The following is a 25,020-nucleotide window of genomic DNA, read 5'->3' as shown; positions in this document are numbered from 1 at the left end:
ACAGTTGAGAAGCCACATTGTATCCCCCCCCCCAATATGACAATTTTCATTTTTGGGTGAACTATCACTTTAAGTTTAGATATCATAATACGATATACTTACAATAATTGTAATTAAACAAAAACTATTTCATGCAACTATATTTTTCATGCAAATAATTAATGTACATGCATAGAAATAATGACAAGCTATAGCTTGAGTACAGTTAATTTATTATGTTTAGTAACAAGACTTTCAGTGAAGCAGCATCAATGGCATGATGCATATCCCAATGTGCCGATGTGACCTTCCGAATTGAGCAGGTAAGTGCGTACACATCCACCAGTTACTGGAGCAGGAAATAGGCCAAACTCGCACCGAATTAGTTGCATACATAACTGACAACCAGCAGCTTACATGTATAACTTTTATATAAATATAATACAATGTACTGAATAATACAAAGCGATACCACATAATACCGGAATCACTAACACAGCAGCTGGTGGCCGTTAGGCAATTGTTTGTGTTATTTGTATTATTTCAGACAAGGCAGCACATGAACACATCTTTTGGACACACAAGGTAGCACAAGAGCATCCCTAAAACATCAGACTGAGTGAATTCTTCATAGCAAAGGAATTTGTTTTGCAGTTGTCTATGAATAAACTCTGACATTTTTTGATGCCCTGGACGTATGAAAACTTTCACACACATGTCTGGGATGCAAAGACTGCATCTTGAAAGTAATTCAAAGGAACAATCATTTGAACTGGATAGCGATGAGGCACAAATTAAGGAAAACTATTAAGGGTGAAAATAAACAACATGACAAATCATGAGCAGAGGGTGACATGTCTGCATGTGTGAGAGACTATATATTTAAGTGTATAATAGACACCCAAGCATACACACAAATGAGGTATAACAGCTCACACACTAAAGCACTTCATAAAAAGACTATACACTCTGAATACTTAATACAATGGCAACACCAGGACGGGTAAGGTAGGATTTTGCAGCGAGGCTAAAGGTATTTATTGCACAAGAAATGAGGCATTGTGTGTCCTGACAACTACAACACGGTCACATTTTGAGTGAGCTGGATTTCAAGACAGAAATACTTACCGCACCAGCTGAATTTCAGCAATAATAGCCGCTTAAGATTAAGGTTTTGTCTCACTTAAACTTCGTACGTGGTATATTTGAAATGTGCAGGTAGGAAATGAAGGCCATGTTCTGTTCATCCACAAACGAGAGCAGTACAGATATAACAAATCAGTTAGCACCATGGAAAGCAAAACAAATATTAGTTTACGTTTAAAAACGGCACCGTAAAGCTAGGAAAAAAATAATACAAATCAGGCCGCTGATTATCAAGGCTTTGTGCCTCGAAAGTTATGTTAGTGTACGTATGCATAAACATAAAAAAACAGGTTTTATCAATAATACTGGACAAGATAATAGCAAATACAAGTGTACATGGTGAAAGGCGCTCAGATATTTGTACAGTAACTCAGTTACTGTCTTTGGTAGTCACAGTAACTAGCTGTTTAGCCGCCTTGGCAATGTCGTAGGCACACTGAATGACTTGCTGGGAATCGTGCGGTGTGGCCTTTTGACATTCGCCCTGCAGACGGCTGGCACTGGTGGTCAAGAGGCGCAAGGACCCGCGAACGGTCTCAGAGGACGGCCTCTGTAATGGGAGACAATTTCAGAGCCTTATTAACCACTTAGTGCTTGGTGTGGATACAGAAATAATAAATCAAGATATAAAGGGTTATATTCTCCAGTATGGCAAAGTTTCCTTATTCATAGTTTTCATGTAACGTCACACCATTATAGGAATGCCCTCCTGGAGGGCAAAACAAGGTTTTCCTCCATTGCCCGCCAATCATTTTTACCAGGTTTGTAGTAAGTTTTAAAGAGTTAGTTCACCCAAAAATGAAAATAATGTAATTTATTACTCACCCTCATGCCGTTCCACGCCCGTAAGACCTCCGTTAATCTTCGGAACGCAAATTAAGATATTTTTGTTGAAATCCGATGGCTTGCATAGGCAGCAATGACATTTCCTCTCTCAAGATCCATTAATGTTGTGAATCAGCGTATCGAACCAGCGGCTCGGAGCGTCAAAGTCACGTGGTTTCAGCAGTTTGGCGCGCAATCCGAATCATGATTCAACACGCTGACTCATAACGCTCTGAAGCTTCATGAAGCAGTGTTTTGAAATCGGCCATCACTATATAAGTCGTTTTTTTGGTATTTTTGGCGCACCAAAAAAATTCTAGTCGCTTTATAATATTAATATTGAACCACTGTACTCACATAAACTGATTCAAATTTGTTTTTAGTACATTAATGGATCTTGAGAGAGGAAATGTCATTGCTGGCTATGCAGGCCTCACTGAGCCATCGGATTTCAACAAAAATATCTTAATTTGTGTTCCGAAGATGAACAGAGGGTGAGTAATAAATTACATTATTTAAATTTTTGGGTGAACTAACCGTTTAAATGTAGTAAGACAGTGATATTAAAAGACCAACTTCAATATACACCTTGTTGTTGCATACTTTGTACAGGCAAGCAAATGAACGCAGAATATTAATTAAGACTATAACTCGCTAAGTGTTTTTCCCCATCGAAAACCATTGTAAAGAAAACGCGTTGAGTTCATATTCTTGGCTCGCCTGTATGGATCATCAAAAATGTGTAATCTGAATGATCTTTTAATGTCACTGATGTAGTACATCAAGGCACTTTAAGCGTGGGTTGCACATGCACTAATTCTTTAGCCTGGCGTCGGTCTACATAGTTCTGTGTTTAAAATGAAGTGGTGCTACACAACTCGATTTACAATGAAACCCAGATCAACAAATCCTCGATTAGCATTAAACTGTGTTTAATTGAATCCTTATTGGTGCAACTCACCTCATATGTTTTTTACGTTAAGCGTTTTAAAAAAACGTCTTGCTGTTTTTGGTGATTGAAATACTGCAGCAGGTGCTGAATATGGATCACAAGTGCCCAAAAATTGTATCCTGTTCACATATTTTAGTTTTTAAGATGGAAAATTGACAGTCTTGTGCTGCAGTTCTATGGCCGTTTTGCCCTCCAGGGCTCCGCGACAGTCACATAATTGAAAACTATGAATTGGCTCAAAGCTTACCTTAGGGAATAATGTAGCCATTTCTGTCACTGCTACCAGAATTCTCTCCGAACACAGGACAAAGCTTGGACAAAGAAAAACAATGGAAAATGCATTGTCAATTGTCATTTAAAATTATTATGAAAAAAAAATTATGACATTACCCTATTCGGTAACACTTATTCTTGATTTATAAGCATATCTATAATGCGTTTAATAATTGTATTTTCATATTTTATAAATGATCAATTCATCATTTCTAAATTAAGTATTACATTATTTACAAACCAGTATTTATAAATTTATAAATGATCATATGAACCACGGACAACTCCTAAATAACTGGTTTGTAAATAAGGTAATACTTAATTTAGAAATGATAAATTGATCATTTATAAAGTATGAAAATACAATTATTAAACACATAGATATGCTTATAAATCAAGAATAAAGCATTTATAGCTGTATTTATAAACTGCCTATTAATGTCTATTAATGCTTTATAAATGATGAATTATCTATTTACTAATGCTTAACTAATGCTTCAAAGCGTGTAGTTATTATAAAGTGTTACCAAATATGCTTTTAATTTTTGATTATAAAAAATTGGGAAAAATGGAGAAGTAGACCAAATTTGGCTCCAATCATCCACACAAAAGCATTGTACAAAATAGGACCCAATTCAGGCTCAAATAAAGAAAACAAATCAGAATGATTCAAGTATCCATATTAATTAGAAATACAGAATTAAAACAAGGGTAAGAAAAGTCCTTTGTGATAATTAGTGGGTCTTGGTGGTAAAAAAAAAAAAAAAAGCCCTGACACCACAGCATCATGTGACTTGTTTTGCGCTGTGAAAGGAGAGCTGAAGAGCAGATCTGGGTGAGTGAAATGCTAACCTATGGTATCATTCTCCCATGAATGCATAATGATCAACACTGACCTGAGACTGAATGCCAGTGCAATTTGAACAACAAAGGCTCCCAGTGTTCAGAATATTGGATCCAAATGACTGTTTCTGATACTTATGTGAATACTGAACATACTGCATGCAGTAAACTCAGCAAAAAAGACAAAACATGAGCCATTTGTGAATCTACACGTATCCCTCCACCATGGCCATGTGTTGTTATATCCCAGCTGTGCTGACACAATCCGATCACTTGCTTGACAGACAAAAAAGACACTGTGTCACTCACCAGGGCTGAGCCATTGGAGTCTCCGACTGGAGAATGGGTCCTTTCACACCAATAAACCTACCCAGGCTGTCGCCACACGAAGGCCTAGCGCTGGGTGGTATGACCAAAAATTTATATCACGGTATTTTTCAAAATTATACCGGGTTTGCGGTATATGACAGTATTTTTTTTCCCTACGCATGATCAGGTGTTAACCACATTTTCTACTAATTGAGAGAGGAAATACTGCAGTAGATTGACTAGAATGCCCTATTTTACAGTCATGACGAGTGAATATTGTAGAAAAATTCCACACTAGAATTAATACAGATTTGCAAAGCCCCACAAAATGATGCTGTGGGGAGACAACAACCATTAAAAAAAACATACCTGCAACAGAAATAATTGCAGTGCTCTGTTCTACCGCTACAGAGTTAGTATCGCTATTGTGTTAGAACCGGTGGGTGCGGTTTAAAGGTTTCATAGAAAGACAATGATGTAATTATGTCACGTGTGAGCACGCAGAGTCGTGTTTGCGGTCCAAATAGCTCAAAATGAGAGGCAACGAGAAACGCAAAGACGGGGAATAAAACCTCATCATGTTTTAAAGAAGAGTGGCTTGATTAAGTGGTGGAAATAACAGATGATGGACACAGCACGGTAACAAAACAGAAAATTACACCCACCACAAGTGTAGCATGCAAACTCTAAACACCAAAGTAACACACATCAGTTTAAATAGATGTGTGTGTGGTTTGGGTTTCAGTTATGTTTAGATAACTATAAAAGAGTTCACATGTTCCCCTGAACATATTTAGCTATTAGATCTATTTAATTACTTCAGTTATTTTTTTTATTTTTTTTTACAAATTGAAGCATTTAAACTGATATAATACACTATCAGTTTAAATACTTCCATTAGTTTTTATATTATATTATAGGCTATTATAATTGTATTATAGTGTAAGCCTAATAAAGAATTGATCTCACAAGGGGATTGTTTGGGATCCTTGCCATTAAAACGTTTGAAAACCCCTGATATAGAAAATCTTGGAAATTCATAAGTAATAAACAAACATTTAATATAGATGGTTTAATGCTGCCTGTCGCCAATAAATGACTGTACAAAAATACATTAAGAACCATTTCAGTGTAACTGCTTAATTATTTTCATATTATATTAATTATATTATAAAGAATTGAACTGTCCTGGGGGAGATTTTAATAGTATTTCTTGGTAAAGAAGACTACAGTTAACAGCACTGTAAAATGTGCTTAATTTAGTAACTTTTTAATTTTATTTATTATATCACTAAGTTACATCAATGGTTAAATAAAATAGAAATGGCACATTAAAGTTAAAAGTTACAACTGCATGATGAAACCACTTTTTTTGTGTGCATTTACATACACTGTACAGGTAAAGAATGTTTTTGCTCAGGTGACCAAAATGTCCGCCCAATAGAGAAAAGTTTTGCTCAGCGAGAAAAGAAATTAGAGGGAACATTGGGTGTAAGGATATTTTAAATACATTTAAGAGCACTACATTCTCTGAACAAACGACACACGTCAGTTTAACACAGAAAGAATAAAGCAGTTACCGCGCAGAAACCGCTCTCTCTCGTGCACCGCGTGTAGTTCGAAATCTCCACTGTAATCAAGGGCTGAATCCGAAATCACCCCCTATAACCTCTAATAGGGCATTATTTGAGGGAGCAGACATTTGTAGTGGTGTCCGAAACCATAGGGGACGTTGAGTGCACTCATTCAATCTCACATTGCACCGCAATGACGAGCGTACATCCAATGTACACACAACGGCTGTCCGAATTCACTCATTCGTTTTCATTCACTCGTTCAAGTAAACAATATAAGTGGATAATGTAGGGAATAGTGAATGAGGCATTTGGGGGGGCCATTTCGGACTTACCATAGGTTGTGATGCAATCTCAGCTGTGCTCTCACTACAGTGCAACAGTGAAACGGGACCCCTCTCAAACAGTGACGTGCTGCGCCGCGCCGCGCCACGTTCCAGCCGTTGTTTAAGCGACATATACCGGTATAGCAGTATCATCAAAATTCATATCATAACAAAAATAAATACCGGTATTCGGTATGAACCGGTATACCGCCCAGCACTACGAAGGCCAGACAAATTTTCTTACCTCTCATGTTTATTTTCCTGAGCAGCTCTGAGTAATTCCTGGATGTTCTTAGTGATCAGCTCTGTTTTGCTGATGACGTCCTCTGTGCACGGTAGAGTCGAATCACACTCGCCGCCCTCAGATGGGTTTTCTGATTGCTGCACCGCCCCGTCACCCGGCCAGCCACTCGCCCTGGAGAAGTTACTCAGTGTTGACCTGAGGGGAGGGTAGAAAGCATCCACATTTACAAAAAAGACATTAAAATATATATGTTTTCAAACAACAAAAGGCAAAGACACAAACCCAGATTCTTCCATCTCAATGTGGTTCAGGGCATTATCATAGTCACTTTCTGGCATGCCGCTCTGGGCGTCTAGGGTGGATCCCTGAAACAGGAGTAGAGTCAAAGTGAGCTTTCTGCTTAAACCGGGGAATGCTAGTGGCAACTGGAGCGTACTCAAAGCTTGAAGAGACAGCAAACAATCATGCTTTTGGTGTAGAATCAAAACATCAGCATAACAGAGCTGTAAAGGCCAGAAACATACTTTGCGCTAGCAGTCAAACGCAGACGCTTGGCCAACACGTTGTAAATACTATTTAACTGCCCTGCATTGTTATTCAGGTAGCTAGCTATAAACACATTAAACTAAATTTAAAATGCTCAACAAGATTTTCTTCAAACTGTTGGTCCACCAGCAATGCCAAGGTCATGGGTTCAATTCTCAGGGCATGCATGAACTGATAAAATAGATTTTTTTTAAATGTATCACTTTCGATAAAAGCATCTGCACAAAAAAAAGCATGCATTTCAAATGATGGGCGACATCAAACTTGTGTAGCTAGAAGCGTTTGCATTCACGTACTTGCATAGAGTATGTTTCAGGTCTGAGATTTCAGAGAGCCAGTGACTGCTTCACACATCAAGCAGAGTGGTGAGTAATGTTAATGGCTGGCGTCTCTCGCTGTGTATACGCTTTAAAAGTTAGTAATCCAGCTGAGGAACACGTTGTCCATTGGTTGGACAGATCTGAGGTTCATGCACTGAGTGAATGGGGGGACAGGTAGAAGATAAGCCCTTCCAACAGCCTGTTCACTGAGCAGGTACTTCACCCTTTGGGTTATTTCATCCCAGGACCAGGACAGAGTTGAGGGGAACGTGGGAAGGGAGGAGAAGGCAGTCACCGATGGACCCTTCCCAATCTAGAAAGGGTTCAGATTATGTTTTGAGTGGGCAAAGGGATTTTTTTTTTATTATGAATGCACAAAAAGAGAAGAGGGGTTATCAAATCATACCTGAAGTGATGATTCACTGGGTTACCAACTGAGTTAAAACCAAGGAAATAATGAAACGGGAGCACTAAAACCAACTCTGGCGCTGGTTCATTTTGTACTTACATTGGATGGAAGTGGTTGAAGAGTCAGAGTTGTGTCAGGGTGGACGGTCTCTCCTCTAGGGTGGTACTGCCTCAGACCAGAGCCAGTCTCATACATCGACATGGCCCTACAGCCGCGTGGAGGTGCTCTGTGCGGGAGGTCCTGCGACCTTGCCAAACTGTTTGGAGTTTGCCATTTCAGAGTGCTGTTCTCATTCTGGAGGGAGTTTAACTGAAATGAAGACACTAAGCGGAGTCAGACACTTTCATGTACGGCATTGATGGAGTGTTGGAGTGTGATCTGACCACTTACCTTGCTCTGCATGAGTCTTAACTCGTCACTAAGATGGCAGTTGACCTTGAGGAGCTGCTGGATCTTTGCTTCAGAGGCATTGAGGGCACTTTTCACTTCCATGAACTCCTGAACAGTGATCGGGCTGTCCGACAAGTCTGAGGACTCTGAGCTCTGATAAGAAAGATTACAGATTAGATTAGATCCCACACACTATTACGCAGGCCTGTCACGATAATTACTATATTGACACCATATATGGACGTGACCTCGGTCAAAATTATAAATGATTATACACATAAACATACTTGCTTAACAAATTTATTAAGACCACCGCCCAATGTAAGGTTTGTGCCATAGCTGCCCTAAACTAACTCACTTTTTATGTTTCTGTAATGAGATTATATATATATACACACACACACACACACACACACACACACGATACAAAATGTGTCAAACAGAGCTACATATTAAGCATATATGCTTCAATATTAATAGAAACTAACTATATTATTATGATTAAGAATAAGTTATATTATGTTAAGACAGTAGATCAGAACTATGCACATTGTTGTTGCACGCATGACTGTATTTAACTTTTTATTGTTAAAATTGAGATTGATGCATCATAATAAACAGCATAATTCATTAGTTGTTTGCAGTTGTTAAAAATTATTTTAATTGCTTTGCAGAGTCATACATTTATTTTACTAATCAGATGGACAATTAAACATTTACTTAAACTTTAGTTTTAAGTTTACTAAAACAACATTTTAATTTTACTGTGAGATGGACAATTAAGAATCAAATCACTAGGTTATTAGACAGACAGATATTTTTCAACCTATTAGTCTGCATTTACATCGTGTCTTATAATTTATTTTGACATGCCATATTTTTGTCCTGTGCCAGTTATCACTGTCAACTGCAATTTCGAGAGCGAGTGAATCACGCATAATCAGTGTTGGGCACGTTACTTTAAAAAAGTAATTAGTTATAGTTACTAGTTACTTCTTACAAATAGTAACTGAGTTAGTAACTGAGTTACATCATTATAAAAGTAACTAATTGCCAGGGAAAGTAACCCTACTTAATATTGGATGACCCCAATATTAAACATGTTAAATGAATGAATTGGACACTAAATAGAATAAATTATTATTATAAAATATTGTACATTAATGTACACTATTGTAATGTTGCTGTGGGACAATGTGAGAGACACCTATCAAATTCAATACATTATTGTAAATATTATCAGTAGGCATACTATAGTGTAAATATTATCAGTACTATACTACTCCTTTGCAAGTGGAGCTCAAGTTATCACCTGGGTTTTTAGCCACTAATCTTGTGGCGGCATGTGATGACGTGAGGTGCTTCATTAGATTAGAATTACTTGCCACCGCCGTGGAGAGACTCTTTCTTTCTGGGCATAAGTTACACGTTACATAAACATTCTTACCTTTCACCTCGACGAGGGAAAAGTAGTGACCCAGAGAAAAAAAAACGTTGCAGGTCCGACTGAGAGAGAGCCTGTTCGGATGAAAACCGCTTCAGTGAGCTCAATTATAGTAACGCCGCGTTTTTTTTCCTCAGTAACGCTAACGCCGTTGTAACGGGAGAACCAGTAATTGGTTTGATTACTCGTTACTGAAAGTTTATCTATAACGCCGTTATTCCCATCACTGCACATAATCACGAATTTTCATCGATAAGTACAAGAAAAACAATACTTTTATTCAATGGATTATAGCTATATAGCTTCGAAAGAGCGCTCACTTTACAATCACAATTAAGCTGTCACCCATCTCAGTTCGCGATCTCACAGCATTCCATCAAAATCGGTAAAGTTGTCTACACTGAATAATGAATCTCTTACTTACATCATGTCTTTGTTAAAGAGAGAATTCACGAGATCGAGCAGAACTCTGCACTGACTAAAAAGTCTGGTGAGTGGATTCTAACTTAAAGGGTTAGTTCACCCGAAAATGAAAATTCTGTCATTAATTACTCACCCTCACGTCGTTCGAGACCCGTAAGACCTCTGTTCATATTCGGAACACAAATGAAGATATTTTTGTTGAAAGCTGATGGCTGAGAAAGGCTTCAGATAGGCCTCCATTGGCATTCAGTACACTTATACTCCCAAGACGGATAAAAGGCACTCAAAACATCGTTACAAAGTCCATCTCACCACAGTGACTCTACAATAATCTTACGATGCGACGACAATAGTTTTTGTGCGCAAAAAAAATCAAAATAACACCTTTTTCCAACTTGTTACTGCCTTCCGTGTGTGCCTCCACGACGCATGCGTGAGAATATGACGCAGATCCGGCGTTCGGACAGATGACCCAGAAGTGATTTGTTTACAATCAGAGGAAGACGCGCGTATCTCAGCTGTTGGATTCTACATTGATCGTGCTTTAGGTCTCGGCGTAGTGCTCAAAATGGGGTTAGAGTGTGCATTTCATGGATTCCCGAACCCCGGCGCTACGTCATATTCTCGCGCATGCGTCGTGGAGGCACACACGGAAGGCAATAACAAGCTGGATAAAGGTGTTATTTTGATTTTTTTTTGCGCACAAAAACTATTGTCGTCGCATCGTAAGATTATTGTAGAGTCACTGTGGTGAGATGGACTTTGTAACGACATTTTAAGTGCCTTTTATCGGTCTTGGGAGTATAAGTGTACTGAATGCCAATGGAGGCCTATCTGAAGCCTTTCTCAGCCATCAGCTTTCAACAAAAATATCTTCATTTGTGTTCCGAATATGAACGGAGGTCTTACGGGTCTCGAACGACATAAGGGTGAGTAATTAATGACAGAATTTTCATTTTTGGGTGAACTAACCCTTTAAACACCTCTGATTGGCCATTGCGCTCCAGAGATTATCAAGCATGTCAATGATTGCCTACATTTCTCACAGCTGCAAAACACGCTGTAAATGGAACATTTCAGGTTCTCCAGAGCGCAAACTCAAATGCAATGTTTGCCAAATCTGTTTCGCCAATAATATTATACTATAGGGCTCGGGCGTATGACGTCATTACTTTGCGTGGCGGCCATGTTGATGGCCTCATTTGCTGCTACTCGGACTACTGCGCACTGTTTATAGACGTGCTCCCTCTCAGTCGTGTGTCTTAATTTGGCGTTATTATTGGAAACCATGGTAAACCGTTGCTGCATTGTGGGGTGTAACACTAGATCACATAATCGCCATGGGAAAAAGTTCGAAAATGGATTAACTTTCCACCTCTTTCCTGCTTGGAGACGCAACTATCCGAGGTAACAAAGAGTCATCGGCTCGCTTGGATCGCGCTTGTAAGACAAACTGTTACCTGGGGATATGGTGTTGGCTGATCGCGGCTTTGACATAAAGGACAGTGTGGGACTTATGTGTGCCGAGGTAAAGAACGCTGTCAGCTGGATGCAAGAGATGTGGGGAGCACAAGAAAAAATGCCCACCTCCGAATTCACGTGGAAAGGGTGATTGTAACCGTCCGCAACAAGTACACTATTTTGTCAGATAAAGTACCGATTCACATGGTGTTGCCAAGCAAGGACGTTCCTCTATAAGATTGTGTATGTATGTTGTGCTCTGACAAACATGAGCCCTAGCGTTGAAATAAAATAAATGTGCATTAAATACAGCCATAAGTGTCTGTTGCATCCATACCCACAATCTTCAAAATAAATATACTTAAATCAATATAATGTGCAAAAGCAAGAAGTGTCACACAATCGCAATAACCGTATAATGTGCAAAAGCAAGAAGTGTCACACAATCAGATATTTTTCAGTGTTTATTTGCAAGTAGTGCAACCCGAGAACACAGAACGGTGCAGAATGCTTCAAGGTAAAAGGTTAACGTTACATAGGCTTCATGATCTGCAGCTCCTGAACCCATCCATTTGTGAACTGCAAATTTCATATGAATCCAAACCGTTAATAGTTCCAATTTTGTCCATATACCGGTCCCTGGCTTCCCTATTTAACGTATCCCGGTAAATTCCACATCCTTTTCGGGATTTTAACATAGTTTTTCTTTCTCCCAACTCTGCTTCTCCTCGTTCGATTTGCTGTATGTTTACATTCGCGAGGCCATCAACATGGCCGCCACGTCCCAGAATGCAACGCAGCGCCCGAGCCCTATTATACAGGCCCGGTTCTACGGGGGTGCTAGAGGGTGCTAAGCACCCTCGAAAGGAAGCAAAAACACGCTCAGTTGATACTAGTGATCGACCGATATATCGATTTACCGATATTTTCCCCGGTATTTAAGCATTTTACCATAATCGGATATCGGTTTTGTAATATCGGATTTACCGATAAACGGCGCCATTTTGTGGGCGTTTTGAGAATTGCGCGCAGGATCGCCATTACAGCGCATCTGAGGTGAGACGTGGGGAGACGAGACAACGGCGTGCACAGGTAAAGTATACTTGCCTGCTGTAATTAGTAAACTTTATTTAACATAATACACAAATTAGATGTTACATAAATGCCTGAAATCTAGCTAGTTTATTCAGGATTTGACGGATTATTGTACATGCCTCCGTGAGCTCGTCTCTCTTAGAGACAAGCTCACGAGTCAGGTAAAATAATCTGTCAAGTCCTGTCCAAATACCGGGCCTGCTATTACAGAATCAGCGGAGGGTGCTCTGCTTTTGTTTCAGGGTGCTCATATTTGAATTTGACTGTGATGTTTTTTCCCATATTATAATATTTTATCAAAAAATTGATCAAATATTAATTGGCGGACCCCCTGCAGTACCGCTGCGGACCCCCGGTAAAAGACCCATGATAAAAAGCAATCGTGTCTCTTCAGAAAATTTGGACTAAACCGCTCAATTCATATGAATTAGTTTTACGATCTCTTTATGAACTTTTTGAAGTGTCAAAATGGTAGTTGCGTAGCTGTCTATGGAGAGTACAGAAAGCTCTCAGATTTCATCAAAAAGATCTTCATTAGTGTTCCGAAGATGAACGAAAGTATTACGGGTTTGGAACGAAATGAGGGTGAGTAAATGACAGAATTTTCATTATTTGGAGAAATAACAATTTAAAATGACAACATTAAATCATAATTATTCCTGGGACAAAATATCGCAGTTAATGACAGGCCTGCTACTACGCACGCAGAGAACCTCGACAATGTACCTTGGTCCTCTCATCTTTTCCAGATGTTGGTTCTTGCTCTGTATCCTCATCTGATGCCACACTGTCGTAATCAGGCTGGTCCATCTCAGGACTTTCACTGCCATGACGGTTCCCAATGTCCTTCAGAATTAACTCCACGTTATCTGGGCAGAAACAAATGGTGGAAGTTGAACTTTATGCATCATACGGTTCATGACAAACCCAAAACCTTTCATCACCTTTGACATTATCAGGAGAATTTCCTTGCTGACGGCGTTTGGCATCAGTTAAAATATCAATAACCAGCGTGGCAAACTCATGTGCATTGAACCTTGCGAGTTTCTGACGTCCCTGCAACATAAATACCACGAACAGAGGGAAACTCAAACATTATCAAACCAACTCAACTTTAAAAGGTGTATGCGCATCTTTGTCAATGTACCTGATTCCTAGTGGAAGAATATTCAGGATTGACAGGGAGGAAAGGTACAACTGTGGTGTCAGTTACCAAGGTGCTGTGGTTCTGAGTTGCAAGCCAGACTGCAATAGCAAAAGAATGACACCACTCAAAACGCTAGGATAAAAAAATCAGAATTTGCACTTTGAGAGAAAAATGGACGGATATCAGGCTATTACGCTTCTCTAACCTGCATCAGTTTCTCTTCTGTCAACTTCATCATAAACATCCATGGCTAGTTCTTCAAACTGATGGTTACTGAGCTGAAATCAGCAAATTTTAGGTGTCAAATCAGATGATGGAATAACCACCATGCATGGAGACAAACTAAGGTTTACAAAACTTTACAAAAACAGTACTGTACAACTTACAGACTGAAGCTTCTTCTTTGCTGCTTTGGCCAGTTCTGACAAGTCAAGACTGCTGTATGTAACATAAAATGAAGAGAGCCGTCATCATCTGACCATAACTTACTCTAGCAAGACATGCGAGTGCCATTTCCATACTTACACATTTCTTATCCATATGAAGCCAGCAAATAAAACAAATTATGCAATTAAGCATTTTAATAATTCAAAAACAGAATAAACAACAGGTATGATACAATAGAGAGCTTTATCCTACCTGTCTGCGATCTGAGGAACTATAAAGTGTTGCCCGCTTTTATGATCTGAGAAAAACAAGAAGCCGTTTTATTTTCAGGGTCTCAAGTCTTTGAGGTACATGCTGTGCTATGTTATTACAGAGACACTGATGACTGACCTGGCTTTCTTCCACACAGATAGAACGCTAGTCTGTCGGTCAGCTCAAACTGGATCTCCACCAGTCTGTCTGCGAGTTCCTGGTGTCCTGCCTGCCTATAGTGGGACATAACAGGTGACAGAACGTCAACCATCATTGAAAATGATTCATCTTTGTACTGATCCCTCAAATCTGCATCTCTCTCACCTGGCGTAGTCAACAGGAGTCTTCCCAGAACTGTCTGGTGCTCCGGGATCGGCTCCATAAACAGTAAGCAGCTCTGCCTGTAGCAGCTGTCCTGCTTTAGCTGCCACATGTAATGGAGTATTTCCTTTCTCCTGAGGAAAACAAAATGATATAAATTGGAGTAATTCAGTCAGGGACCCTAAAGCTTAATTCCTGCTATGGAGCGCATGGAATAAATAGCAAATAAAGCTAAATAATTACATCTTGTCTCCACTTTAGCAATAGATTAACATGAAGGCATCCATCTAAACTGTCATGTAAAAAACACTATTTGCCAAAATTGACCTGTTATCAGGGGCCTGTACCATGATGGTAGTTTAACAAACTCAGGGTTACAGGATTAGTTTCGAGTTGACAAAACCAAACCAATCGATTCAGGCTTTGTTGGTCCCATGATGCTGATCATCAGCTTTCACTGTCAACTCAGGCTTTGATCCTGAGTTTAGGAGTTTAGCTGTGACATCAGTAGTGAACAGCCAATCACATGTTGTGGATCAGTGAAACGGAGATTCACTTCCCTCTTCTGCAGAATATTACATTATTGAATAATATTAAGAATTTAAACAAATTTACACAGGAAGAAGAAAAGAGCTGTCTATGAAAGAGGACAACTTTGTAAAAATGTATTAGTCAATGCAAGTAAAAGTTATGAAGTTAGTTTAGTAGATACGCTCACCTAAAGGATTATTAGGAACACCTGTTCAATTTCTCATTAATGCAATTATCTAATCAACCAATCACATGGCAGTTGCTTCAATGCATTTAGGGGTGTGGTCCTGGTCAAGACAATCTCCTGAACTCCAAACTGAATGTCACAATGGGAAAGAAAGGTGATTTAAGCAATTTTGAGCGTGGCATGGTTGTTGGTGCCAGACGGGCCGGTCTGAGTATTTCACAATCTGCTCAGTTACTGGGATTTTCACGCACAACCATTTCTAGGGTTTACAAAGAATGGTGTGAAAAGGGAAAAACATCCAGTATGCGGCAGTCCTGTGGGTGAAAATGCCTTGTTGATGCTAGAGGTCAGAGGAGAATGGGCCGACTGATTCAAGCTGACAGAAGAGCAACTTTGACTGAAATGACCACTCGTTACAACCGAGGTATGCAGCAAAGCATTTGTGAAGCCACAACACGCACAACCTTGAGGCGGATGGGCTACAACAGCAGAAGACCCCACCGGGTACCACTCATCTCCACTACAAATAGGAAAAAGAGGCTACAATTTGCACAAGCTCACCAAAATTGGACAGTTGAAGACTGGAAAAATGTTACCTGGTCTGATGAGTCTCGATTTCTGTTGAGTCATTCAGATGGTAGAGTCAGAATTTGGCGTAAACAGAATGAGAACATGGATCCATCATGCCTTGTTACCACTGTGCAGGCTGGTGGTGGTGGTGGTGTAATGGTGTGGGGGATGTTTTCTTGGCACACTTTAGGCCTCTTAGTGCCAATTGGGCATCGTTTAAATGCCACAGCCTACCTGAGCATTGTTTCTGACCATGTCCATCCCTTTATGACAACCATGTACCCATCCTCTGATGGCTACTTCCAGCAGGATAATGCACCATGTCACAAAGCTCGAATCATTTCAAATTGGTTTCTTGAACATGACAATGAGTTCACTGTACTAAAATGGCCCCCACAGTCACCAGATCTCAACCCAATAGAGCATCTTTGGGATGTGGTGGAACGGGAGCTTCGTGCCCTGGATGTGCATCCCACAGATCTCCATCAACTGCAAGATGCTATCCTATCAATATGGGCCAACATTTCTAAAGAATGCTTTCAGCACCTTGTTGAATCAATGCCACGTAGAATTAAGGCAGTTCTGAAGGCAAAAGGGGGTCAAACACAGTATTAGTATGGTGTTCCTAATAATCCTTTAGGTGAGTGTATATAGAGAGAATTGAACATTTAAGCTCACATGTAGTAATTGTTTATAGGTTTATTTACTGATTTTAAAGCTAATTGGAATGACCTGTACAGGGAGTGCAGAATTATTAGGCACGTTGATTTTCTGATCATATTTTTTTTCCAGGCACATTTGACCAATTTCAAACCACAGTAATCCTAATAACTACTATTGATTTAGTATTTAATAATGTATAAGTGATATATAATTGTTCATGAAGGCTGGAAATGAAAATCACCTTATATTCAGGTGTGCAGAATTATTAGGCATGTTTTCTTTTACAGATAAATTGAGCCAAAAAAGAGATTTAACTCAGACTGAAAAGTCAAAAAGTATTAAATGCCCATGAGAAGGATGCAATACTAATGCAATACTAGACATTGCAGTTAAGGCGTGACCATTGGACAGTGAAATGCTCGTTGGGTCAGCAGGATCTGACAAAAACAGGTGGTGAAGAAAAGACACCTGTTAACTGCAAAAGAATTAAGAATTAAGGTGAAGAATTAAGGGTGAAACCATCAGGAACCCTTTAGTCTCCAGCGCCACCATTTTCCAGAGCTGCAACCTACCTGGAGTCTCCAGAAGTGCAAGGTGTCAGGATCTCAGAGACTTCAGTTTGGTAAAGAATCCTAAAAAATGACCCCCACTAGATAAGAATCACAAGCTGAAGTGTTGTAAAATACATGAAGAAGGTTTTTTTATAGGCTTTATGGACAGATAGGTTGAGAATGACTCTTGAAGGACCAGCACCACATCCTCTAGTACCACTGTTTGAAGAATTCATCTGCCAGAATCTGGCAGTACGTTTTGGGAGTTCATTTTTAGTCCATCTCTGCAAAACGGACTTCAAGAGTCATTCTCAACCTATAAAACATATAAAGCCTATAAAAAAGCAGGCTTCATGTATTTTACAACACTTCAGCTTATGATTCTTATTTAGTGGGGGTCATTTTTTAGGATTCTTTACCTAACTGAAGTCTCTGAGATCCTGACACCTTGCACTTCTGGAGACTCCAGGTAGGTTGCAGCTTTGGAAAATGGTGGCGCTGGAGACTAAAGGGTTCCTGATGGTTTCACCCTTAATTCTTCACCTTAATTCTTAATTCTTTTGCAGTTAACAGGTGTCTTTTCTTCACCACCTGTTTTTGTCAGATCCTGCTGACCCAACGAGCATTTCACTGTCCAATGGTCACGCCTTAACTGCAATGTCTAGTATTGCATTAGTATTGCATCCTTCTCATGGGCATTTAATACTTTTTGACTTTTCAGTCTGAGTTAAATCTCTTTTTTGGCTCAATTTATCTGTAAAAGAAAACATGCCTAATAATTCTGCACACCTGAATATAAGGTGATTTTCATTTCCAGCCTTCATGAACAATTATATATCACTTATACATTATTAAATACTAAATCAATAGTAGTTATTAGGATTACTGTGGTTTGAAATTGGTCAAATGTGCCTGGAAAAAAAATATGATCAGAAAATCAACGTGCCTAATAATTCTGCACTCCCTGTATATAGGTTATTTATATTCAATTGTAATTTTTTTTAATATTATATAATACTAAGTACCTATAAATGATTGATTAAAAATGACACGTGTAATTGATTAATGGTATAATAGTTACATAAATGATATCTAAATCATTCAAAATTATTATCATTATAAATAAGCATTGTTAAAAGCCAGACGCTTTAGTCTTTAAAAACCATTTGCTCTGTAGTGACCTTTAATTTGGAGTAAAAACAGGGGGAGTGACTTTATTGCATCAGAAGTGTCACTTTGCTAACAGCTGATTGGTCCCATTTCAGTTTGAGAGGTCTTATCCAGAACATAAAGCATCATAAAATCCTGCCCAAGTTACTATGGAGATGAACACAGCTAAAAGCCAAACCACTTTAAATAGTTCCTAAAACCCAGGATTAGAACAAACTAAGCTTAAACATATACCACTTCATGGTATAGGCCCCAGTTATCTTGGACTATGATCTGTCCCAATTTGGATATAATCACAAGGCTTTTTTTCCAGTTTCAAAGTTGGTATAGTCACTGTTTCCAATATGTTGTTTAAATATTTAATTACCTAGAACAGATTTATTTTTTTTGCAATATCCTTATGGCCTTTGAAACTTACCGGATGGAAAAAGTTAGCCTGCGCTCCCAACGACAACAGCCTCAGACACGTTTCCAAATTGCCGGTTCGCACACTAGAGTGAAGTTGCTGAAAACAATGGGGAATTCATGGTTTATTTTGTGGTTTTGGTCTCAAGACCACATCAGATGTAGATCTTCGATAGGACTCGTTTGAATCTCATTTTCATCTCAGAGGCTCTTGTCCAGTCCAGTTAAAGGGATAGTTCATCCAAAAATAAAAATTACCCCATGATTTACTCACCCAAGTCATCCTAGGTGTATATGACGTTCTTCTTTCAGACGAATACATTCGGATATATATGGCTCTTCCAGGCTTTATAATGGCAGTGAATCGCTTTGCTTTAGAAGGCCTTTATTAACCCACCAGAGCCGTATGGATATCTTTTATGATGGATAGATGCACTTTTATGGACTTCAAAACAGAAATGGTCATTCACTGCCATTATAAAGCTTGGAAGAGCCAGGACATTTTTAATATAACTCCGATTGTATTCGTCTGAATGAAGAATGTCATATACACCCAGGATGACTTGAAGGTGAGTAAACTATGGGCTAATTTTCATTTTTGGGTAAACGATCCCTTTAATTCATTTTTATTAAATAACATTCTTACCTTGCTGAGGTCTTTGGCAGTGACACTATCATCTTCTCTACATGGCATTCGATGAACAAATGCCAGCATTTGATATTTAGCCTTTATGAAATCTGTTTTGTTGGGGCTGAGAGAGAGAAGTAAATGATAAAGTGAGCATGTTTAAGCTGAGAGACTCACTTGGCTCTAAATGTCATGATATAGGGGACTCACTGGACTCTGTCCTGAGGATTGGCTTTGCGTTTTCCACTCATGATGGAAGATGGATCCAGAAGACTGTGTTCCCAGATTGAATTGGCTCCATTATTGTATAGGGACTTCACCATCTGTGGATAAACAGCAAACACTTCACCTCAACTTACACTTTGAGGCAAGAAATGAACACATAAAATGCTACAGTGGTGTTCCTGTGACTCCAACACATGAGAAGTGTCAAGACGGAATTTGTGGCATCTTGCACAATTAACCACAGATCTGAATTTAGCCTAATGCTTTTTTTTGTCTAGTTCTTCTGGTAATATGCTGGAAATTATGTAAACTCGCTCCGTGTCATCACACATGAATGTTCTTAAAGGATAAGTTCACCTCAAAATGAACATTTCCTGATATTTTACTCACCCTCATCTCATCCAAGATGTTCATGTCTTTCTTTCTTCAGTCGAAAAGAAATTAAGTTTTTTGAGGAAAACATTGTCTTGATTATTTAATGTATGTTTAAAAATGAAATGAAAATGATTATATTTCAACAACGAATTGGAGAAAAAACATTTTTAAAATTAAATTTTAAAATTTGAATTTTAAGTTAATGTAAAAACTGCAATATGTGAAGTTTATAAGTTTGCATACAATGTGTTATTTGAGTGTTGATTATTATATCTAAAAATAAATATCAACTGAATATAGGCTAATAGTTTGGGCTCTGTTGTTAACCTTTAATATTATAGTCAAGTGCAAGTACGGGCTCCCTATATAGTTAATAGCATTATCTTTAAGAAACTTTTAGTTATAATTGAATTAATTTAAGGACAGATACAATTTTTTCAGTAAACCACTGTTTAATAAAAATAAATAAAAAGCAATTTTGTAAAACTGCTGTACCGAACCGTGACTTCAAAACCGAGGTACGTACAGAACCATCAGTTTTGTGCAGTGTTGTGCAAGTTACTTCTAAACTGTAATACATTATAGATTACTTGTAAAGGTCCTTTCACACTGGACGCGATTTTGACGCGCGATTGTTTTATTTTTTGATCAGCTGTTTGTGTAATGAGTGCTTCCACACTGAACGTGAATGTGCTGCGGCGAAAAAACAACGTTTATTTTTTTCCGTTTCAATGTCGATTTTTTTTAACACTCGCAGCGACAGAAAAGACTTAAACCAATCACATACAAGGAAACAAAGGTGACGAAATGTCCAGTTGATGTCACTAGCCATTCAATCAACATTAACCTTTGCCAGGTATCGCATTTCTCACGAGATTACAGCTGTAGTTATGTTAACAGCTGTACAGCTGCAGCTGTGTTTGCCCACTACAGGCTACAGATTGACATTATAATCAATACGTTGATTTTTTTTCTAACCTAATTGTGTCCGCGACTATAGAAAGTGAATGTGTTTCTGTCAGTACGACTGTGGCACTTAAATGTTTACATTGTGACTCAACTGGAAGCATAGCTGGAAACGGCTGCTCCGGATCGATGGTTCCTGAAGTGTGTGTGTGTCTCGTCAGATGTGGTGCTACTGTCTCTGGAGGAGCTCCTCAGATTATCCCACGGGCATTCGAAAGTAAGTGCGGAACCGGCCATGATAAAGTTTTAGCTCCTGTAGATTATTATACTCCCCTTCAGACTCTCTGTTCTTTAGACTGGGTGCACCCAAAACCTTCTTCTCTGTCTTTTAAAGAAAATGAAAAGCTTGTTTCCACTAAATGATGAAGTGCCCGTGTTTTCTCAGCGGTCGTCGCGAATGCTTTGGAATGTTGGAGCTCTGAAACATCGCAAACTCGCGTCGCGGCTGATGTGAATGGTTTTGACGCGAACTATTCGCACACGAAATATTCGCTTTTTCCGCTTCGCTTTTTCGTTACGCGTCCGGTGTGAAAGGGCCTTTACTGTTATTTAAAAGTAATTTCTTCCCTTATAATATTACTGTCTCCGAATTGTAATGCGTTACATTACTCCTGTATTACTTTTGAGTTCATTTCACCAAAATAACTTCAGAAGTAGAACTTATCATTCTAAAATGACAAAATGTAGGCTACTACAGAGCATTTTACATCCAGCAGAAGGCGATATGATTTAGCATAATGACTGTGGGCTATCCAGATTACTAATAATATAGCATATCATTGGCAAAGTGAAGGCTCAAGACAATGCAAGAAAGGATGAAAGACGATCCAAGTCTGTTAAAAGTGTGGCTTGGGTCTATTCATATTAGACACAACAGATGTAAACACGCTAATGCCATGACAAGACGCAAGATGCACATTTGCGCATACGTCCATTTCGTTAAAGGTCCCATGGCATGGCATTTTTCTATTATTTATAATGTTTCCTGAGGTGTACTTATATTGTTAGTATGATTTTTACATCAAAAAATGTCATAATTTAGAAATAAAAGGCATTTTTTCTATACTGTTATTACCCCTCTGGCTGAATGCCCTGTTTCAAGGGGCGTGTCTGCTGTGAGACTTCAGTGAAAACGCCCACTGTTGTGATTGGCTGACATCTTTGCATTTGAAATGAGTGTTAGATTATGTTGCGGGGGGGCGTGGTTAAGCGAGGCACTGCACGCACGCACTGCATGCATGAGATAGAGAGACTGACAGGGCACTCGTGAACCACGGAGAGCTGGAGGAAGTTTTATTGTACTGAGTTGTTGAGGGAGCTGTGCTGTTAGCGCGAGCTTATTTGTATCTGAGAGTTCTGAATAAACAGTCCCAGTCACGTCGACTCTGTCTTCTTCCACCTTATTCTACGAACTTTGTAACACATGTAATGTACCATTACAGCCGTCGAGATGAACGAATCGTCAAAGTGTGGATTATAGCATTATTTTATGATCTATTCCTATCACATGAAAGGCTGCAGTGATGAGCATTGAGTACACAGACGGTCTGTTGATCGCGTGAATTGAACACTGGCTGGTTATGTACTTGCTCAAATTTATTTTGGATAATTTTTAACCCAAAAAAGTCACGGACTGCAACTTTGACTAAATCTACTGTAGATTTAGTCGACTAAAACTAGACTAAAGCTAAAAACAATTCAGGTGACTAAATTATGACTAAAATTAAATGGCATTATAGTTAAAAGACTATGACTAAAACTAAATAAAAATTTGCTGTCAAAATGAACACTGTTGCGGTGCGTGCAGGAGGCAGACGAAGGAAGACATGCAGACCACTGGGTTCTATTTCTGTTTGAGGAACTGAGATACAATGCCTCATTTCCTTTTAATGAACCTCAGGAAACATGCAAAGCGGTTTCACATTAGAGCATGCAGCATGGGTCTTCACCTGTAGCTGTGAGGTGGACCACATTGTTTGGGTCAGGTGCCGGACCTGAGAACTGTGGCGGCCCAGACCTCGGTGAATACTGCAGCATTCATCGCAGATCAGAACTCCACGATTGATCGAGGCCCAACGAGGATCTAAGAAAGAGAAAAGAAAAGCTTTGGGACTCAATTACTGCACATCACAGTTACAAACCCCCCTCAAAAGGCAGATCTTGACATTATTCATTCTTCCTCCTTACCCACTACTGTCAAAAAATGTAAGCAAATGTATACGCCGAGGCGAGCATGTGATGTACAGCCATGTTGTTCAAATGGCCAGATGTGCTCGTAGTTTCCATGGAAGCACAGGATTTTCAAATAATTAAGAAGAACATGATCACCAGAATTTAAGTTCTACTCTCATCGAAGCAAAGAAGGAACTTATTTAATACATTGTTTACATAATGACCCACATTTTTACAGCCATTCATTTTCAGGTTAACAACAGCTTTTTAAAAACTTAATAGTCAGATATACAATCCAAAATACAGATGTAAATTAATGTAGATCATGTAGACCAGTTGGATCGCAAACCAACGCTACATACATATAATAGCCAAAATAATAATATAAGTTAATAGTTATTGTTAAAAAGGTATAATTTTTCTGGACTTCTTGCTAAAGATTCATTTTTTATAGTTACTCGTGTCAAAATATACAAATAAAACCAAAACAAATAACCAGTTCTGCATATTGATTATCGTAATACTTACAAATCAAACTAATATGTGTGGATATTGGCTGTAAAAAAATTAACATATAAAATTAGGAATAAATTAATTAATAAACAATTATTTCCTGACTAAACATGTCACTGATTTTAACGTACACTACTTTTGATGAGAATTTTGAGGGGGAAAAAGTTATTTAAGTAAAAAAAAAATATTATAATAAATAACAATAACCGTTATGATAACAGAAACTAGTGATTCTGGTGAAAACTGTGGTTACCATGCTATACTACGGTCTTCCCTTCTTAATGAATTAAAGATGCGTCTTTAGCTCACAGTAGAAATTGAGAGACTCTAGTTCATTGGTTGATCTGAATGTAAAAATGAGTTTTTAAAAACGAGGGCCTGAACATCATCTGTTTGCGGTATTTTCCAATGGGAATATCGGGATTGTCCTTTAACCGCGTTATGTTTCATTCAGACAACAATATCCGTGCGTATTATTACAGTGTTTGCTTGAGAATAATCTCAAATAAATTCGGTTTATAAACATCTGTCTGAATAAAACCCTGCAAGATCTAATATAACGTTACACTGTCTGTTTGCGTTTGTTTCGTGTTTGTTTTGTTAATCTTACCGGACGCGCTGCAGTCTGCGCAGACCTCTCTGTTTCGCGCTCTAGTGGACATCATACAGCTGTTTTACACGACAATCTAAAACATTAATGTGATTAACACATTAATAAGGGAGGGAGAGAAAGAGAAAGAGAGAGAGAGAGAGAGAGAGAGAGGCAGATGTGGGGAGGACGTGTTTCCCTTGTTTCTCCTTATTTGACGCCTTTTTTACTTCCTGGAAGAGGAGGAGATTGGCAGTCATGGGCGGGTGTTCTTCAACATGACACCGCTACTGCAGGCGAGCGACGCGACCAAAACCGAACTCGCGTGCTGGTCTGCTATTCTTCATTACCTTTATTATGAGGGTATTCTAACTATATAAACACAAACCAAAGAAAAGGTGAGGAATTCGTTTTTTAAATCAATATCACTTTCTGTGGGATTTTTTCCCCTGGTTAATAATTTCTAACCCTAAGTTTACAAATAACAGGGCTCTCAAGTTTTGAACTAAGTTCAGAGTGAGATTTTGGCAGCGACGGCGGCAGGGGTTTGGGTGGGGACGGGGTTCTGATCTGAAAAATGACACACCTGTACAAAAAAAACAACATTTATTTAATTTAGCATTTCTGTGTGTGTGTGTGTGTGTGTGTGTGTGTGTGTGTGTGTGTGTGTGTGTGTGTGTGTGTGTGTGTGTGTGTGTGTGTGTGTGTGAAAAATGAAAGGTAGTGGTACTCAGGCTGCCTCTAGTGCTACTCAGAGGAATCACTAAATAAATGAATGTTAAAACACATACATTTTAATTTAATCTTTG

The 25,020-nt window shown here is 38.8% G+C and overlaps 1 protein-coding gene across 2 annotated transcripts; it reads right to left on the bottom strand.

The window, feature by feature from the left end:
* Window positions 1-192: 192 nt before the first annotated feature.
* Window positions 193-24,455, bottom strand: git2b (G protein-coupled receptor kinase interacting ArfGAP 2b). 2 transcript variants are annotated; one of them, XM_079804304.1, is made up of 20 exons: window positions 24,233-24,455; window positions 22,887-23,020; window positions 19,582-19,694; window positions 19,390-19,495; window positions 18,757-18,843; window positions 14,670-14,800; window positions 14,484-14,578; window positions 14,346-14,391; window positions 14,093-14,144; window positions 13,912-13,984; window positions 13,707-13,804; window positions 13,504-13,615; window positions 13,286-13,428; window positions 8,137-8,289; window positions 7,846-8,055; window positions 7,561-7,650; window positions 6,754-6,836; window positions 6,472-6,666; window positions 3,150-3,213; window positions 197-1,675 (listed from the first exon to the last, which is right to left on the bottom strand). In XM_079804304.1, the coding sequence occupies exons 1-20, from the start codon at window positions 24,285-24,287 to the stop codon at window positions 1,496-1,498; spliced, it is 2,220 nt and encodes a 739-aa protein (XP_079660430.1). In that variant the 5' UTR covers window positions 24,288-24,455; the 3' UTR covers window positions 197-1,495. The 2 variants fall into 2 exon arrangements, with proteins under 2 accessions (XP_079660431.1, XP_079660430.1); XM_079804305.1 differs by lacking the exon at window positions 7,561-7,650 and having other exon boundaries at window positions 193-1,675.
* Between the last annotated feature and the right edge of the window lie 565 nt (window positions 24,456-25,020).

Source organism: Gobio gobio, assembly GCF_949357685.1.
Source record: "Gobio gobio genome assembly, chromosome: 22".
Classification (NCBI taxonomy): domain Eukaryota; kingdom Metazoa; phylum Chordata; class Actinopteri; order Cypriniformes; family Gobionidae; genus Gobio; species Gobio gobio.
This window is presented reverse-complemented; position numbering and strand designations above follow the sequence as displayed.

What these genes read in the sequence shown, in the direction of transcription:
- git2b (XM_079804304.1), bottom strand. Translation starts at nt 24,287, where the DNA reads ATGATGTCCACTAGAGCGCGAAACAGAGAGGTCTGCGCAGACTGCAGC. An exon ending in CGCAGACTGCAGCGCGTCCG is followed by an intron (nt 23,021 to 24,232) that starts GTAAGATTAACA and finishes TCTCTTTCTTAG; the next exon opens with ATCCTCGTTGGGCCTCGATC. An exon ending in CAGAAGAGAAACTGATGCAG is followed by an intron (nt 13,805 to 13,911) that starts GTTAGAGAAGCG and finishes TTGCTATTGCAG; the next exon opens with TCTGGCTTGCAACTCAGAAC.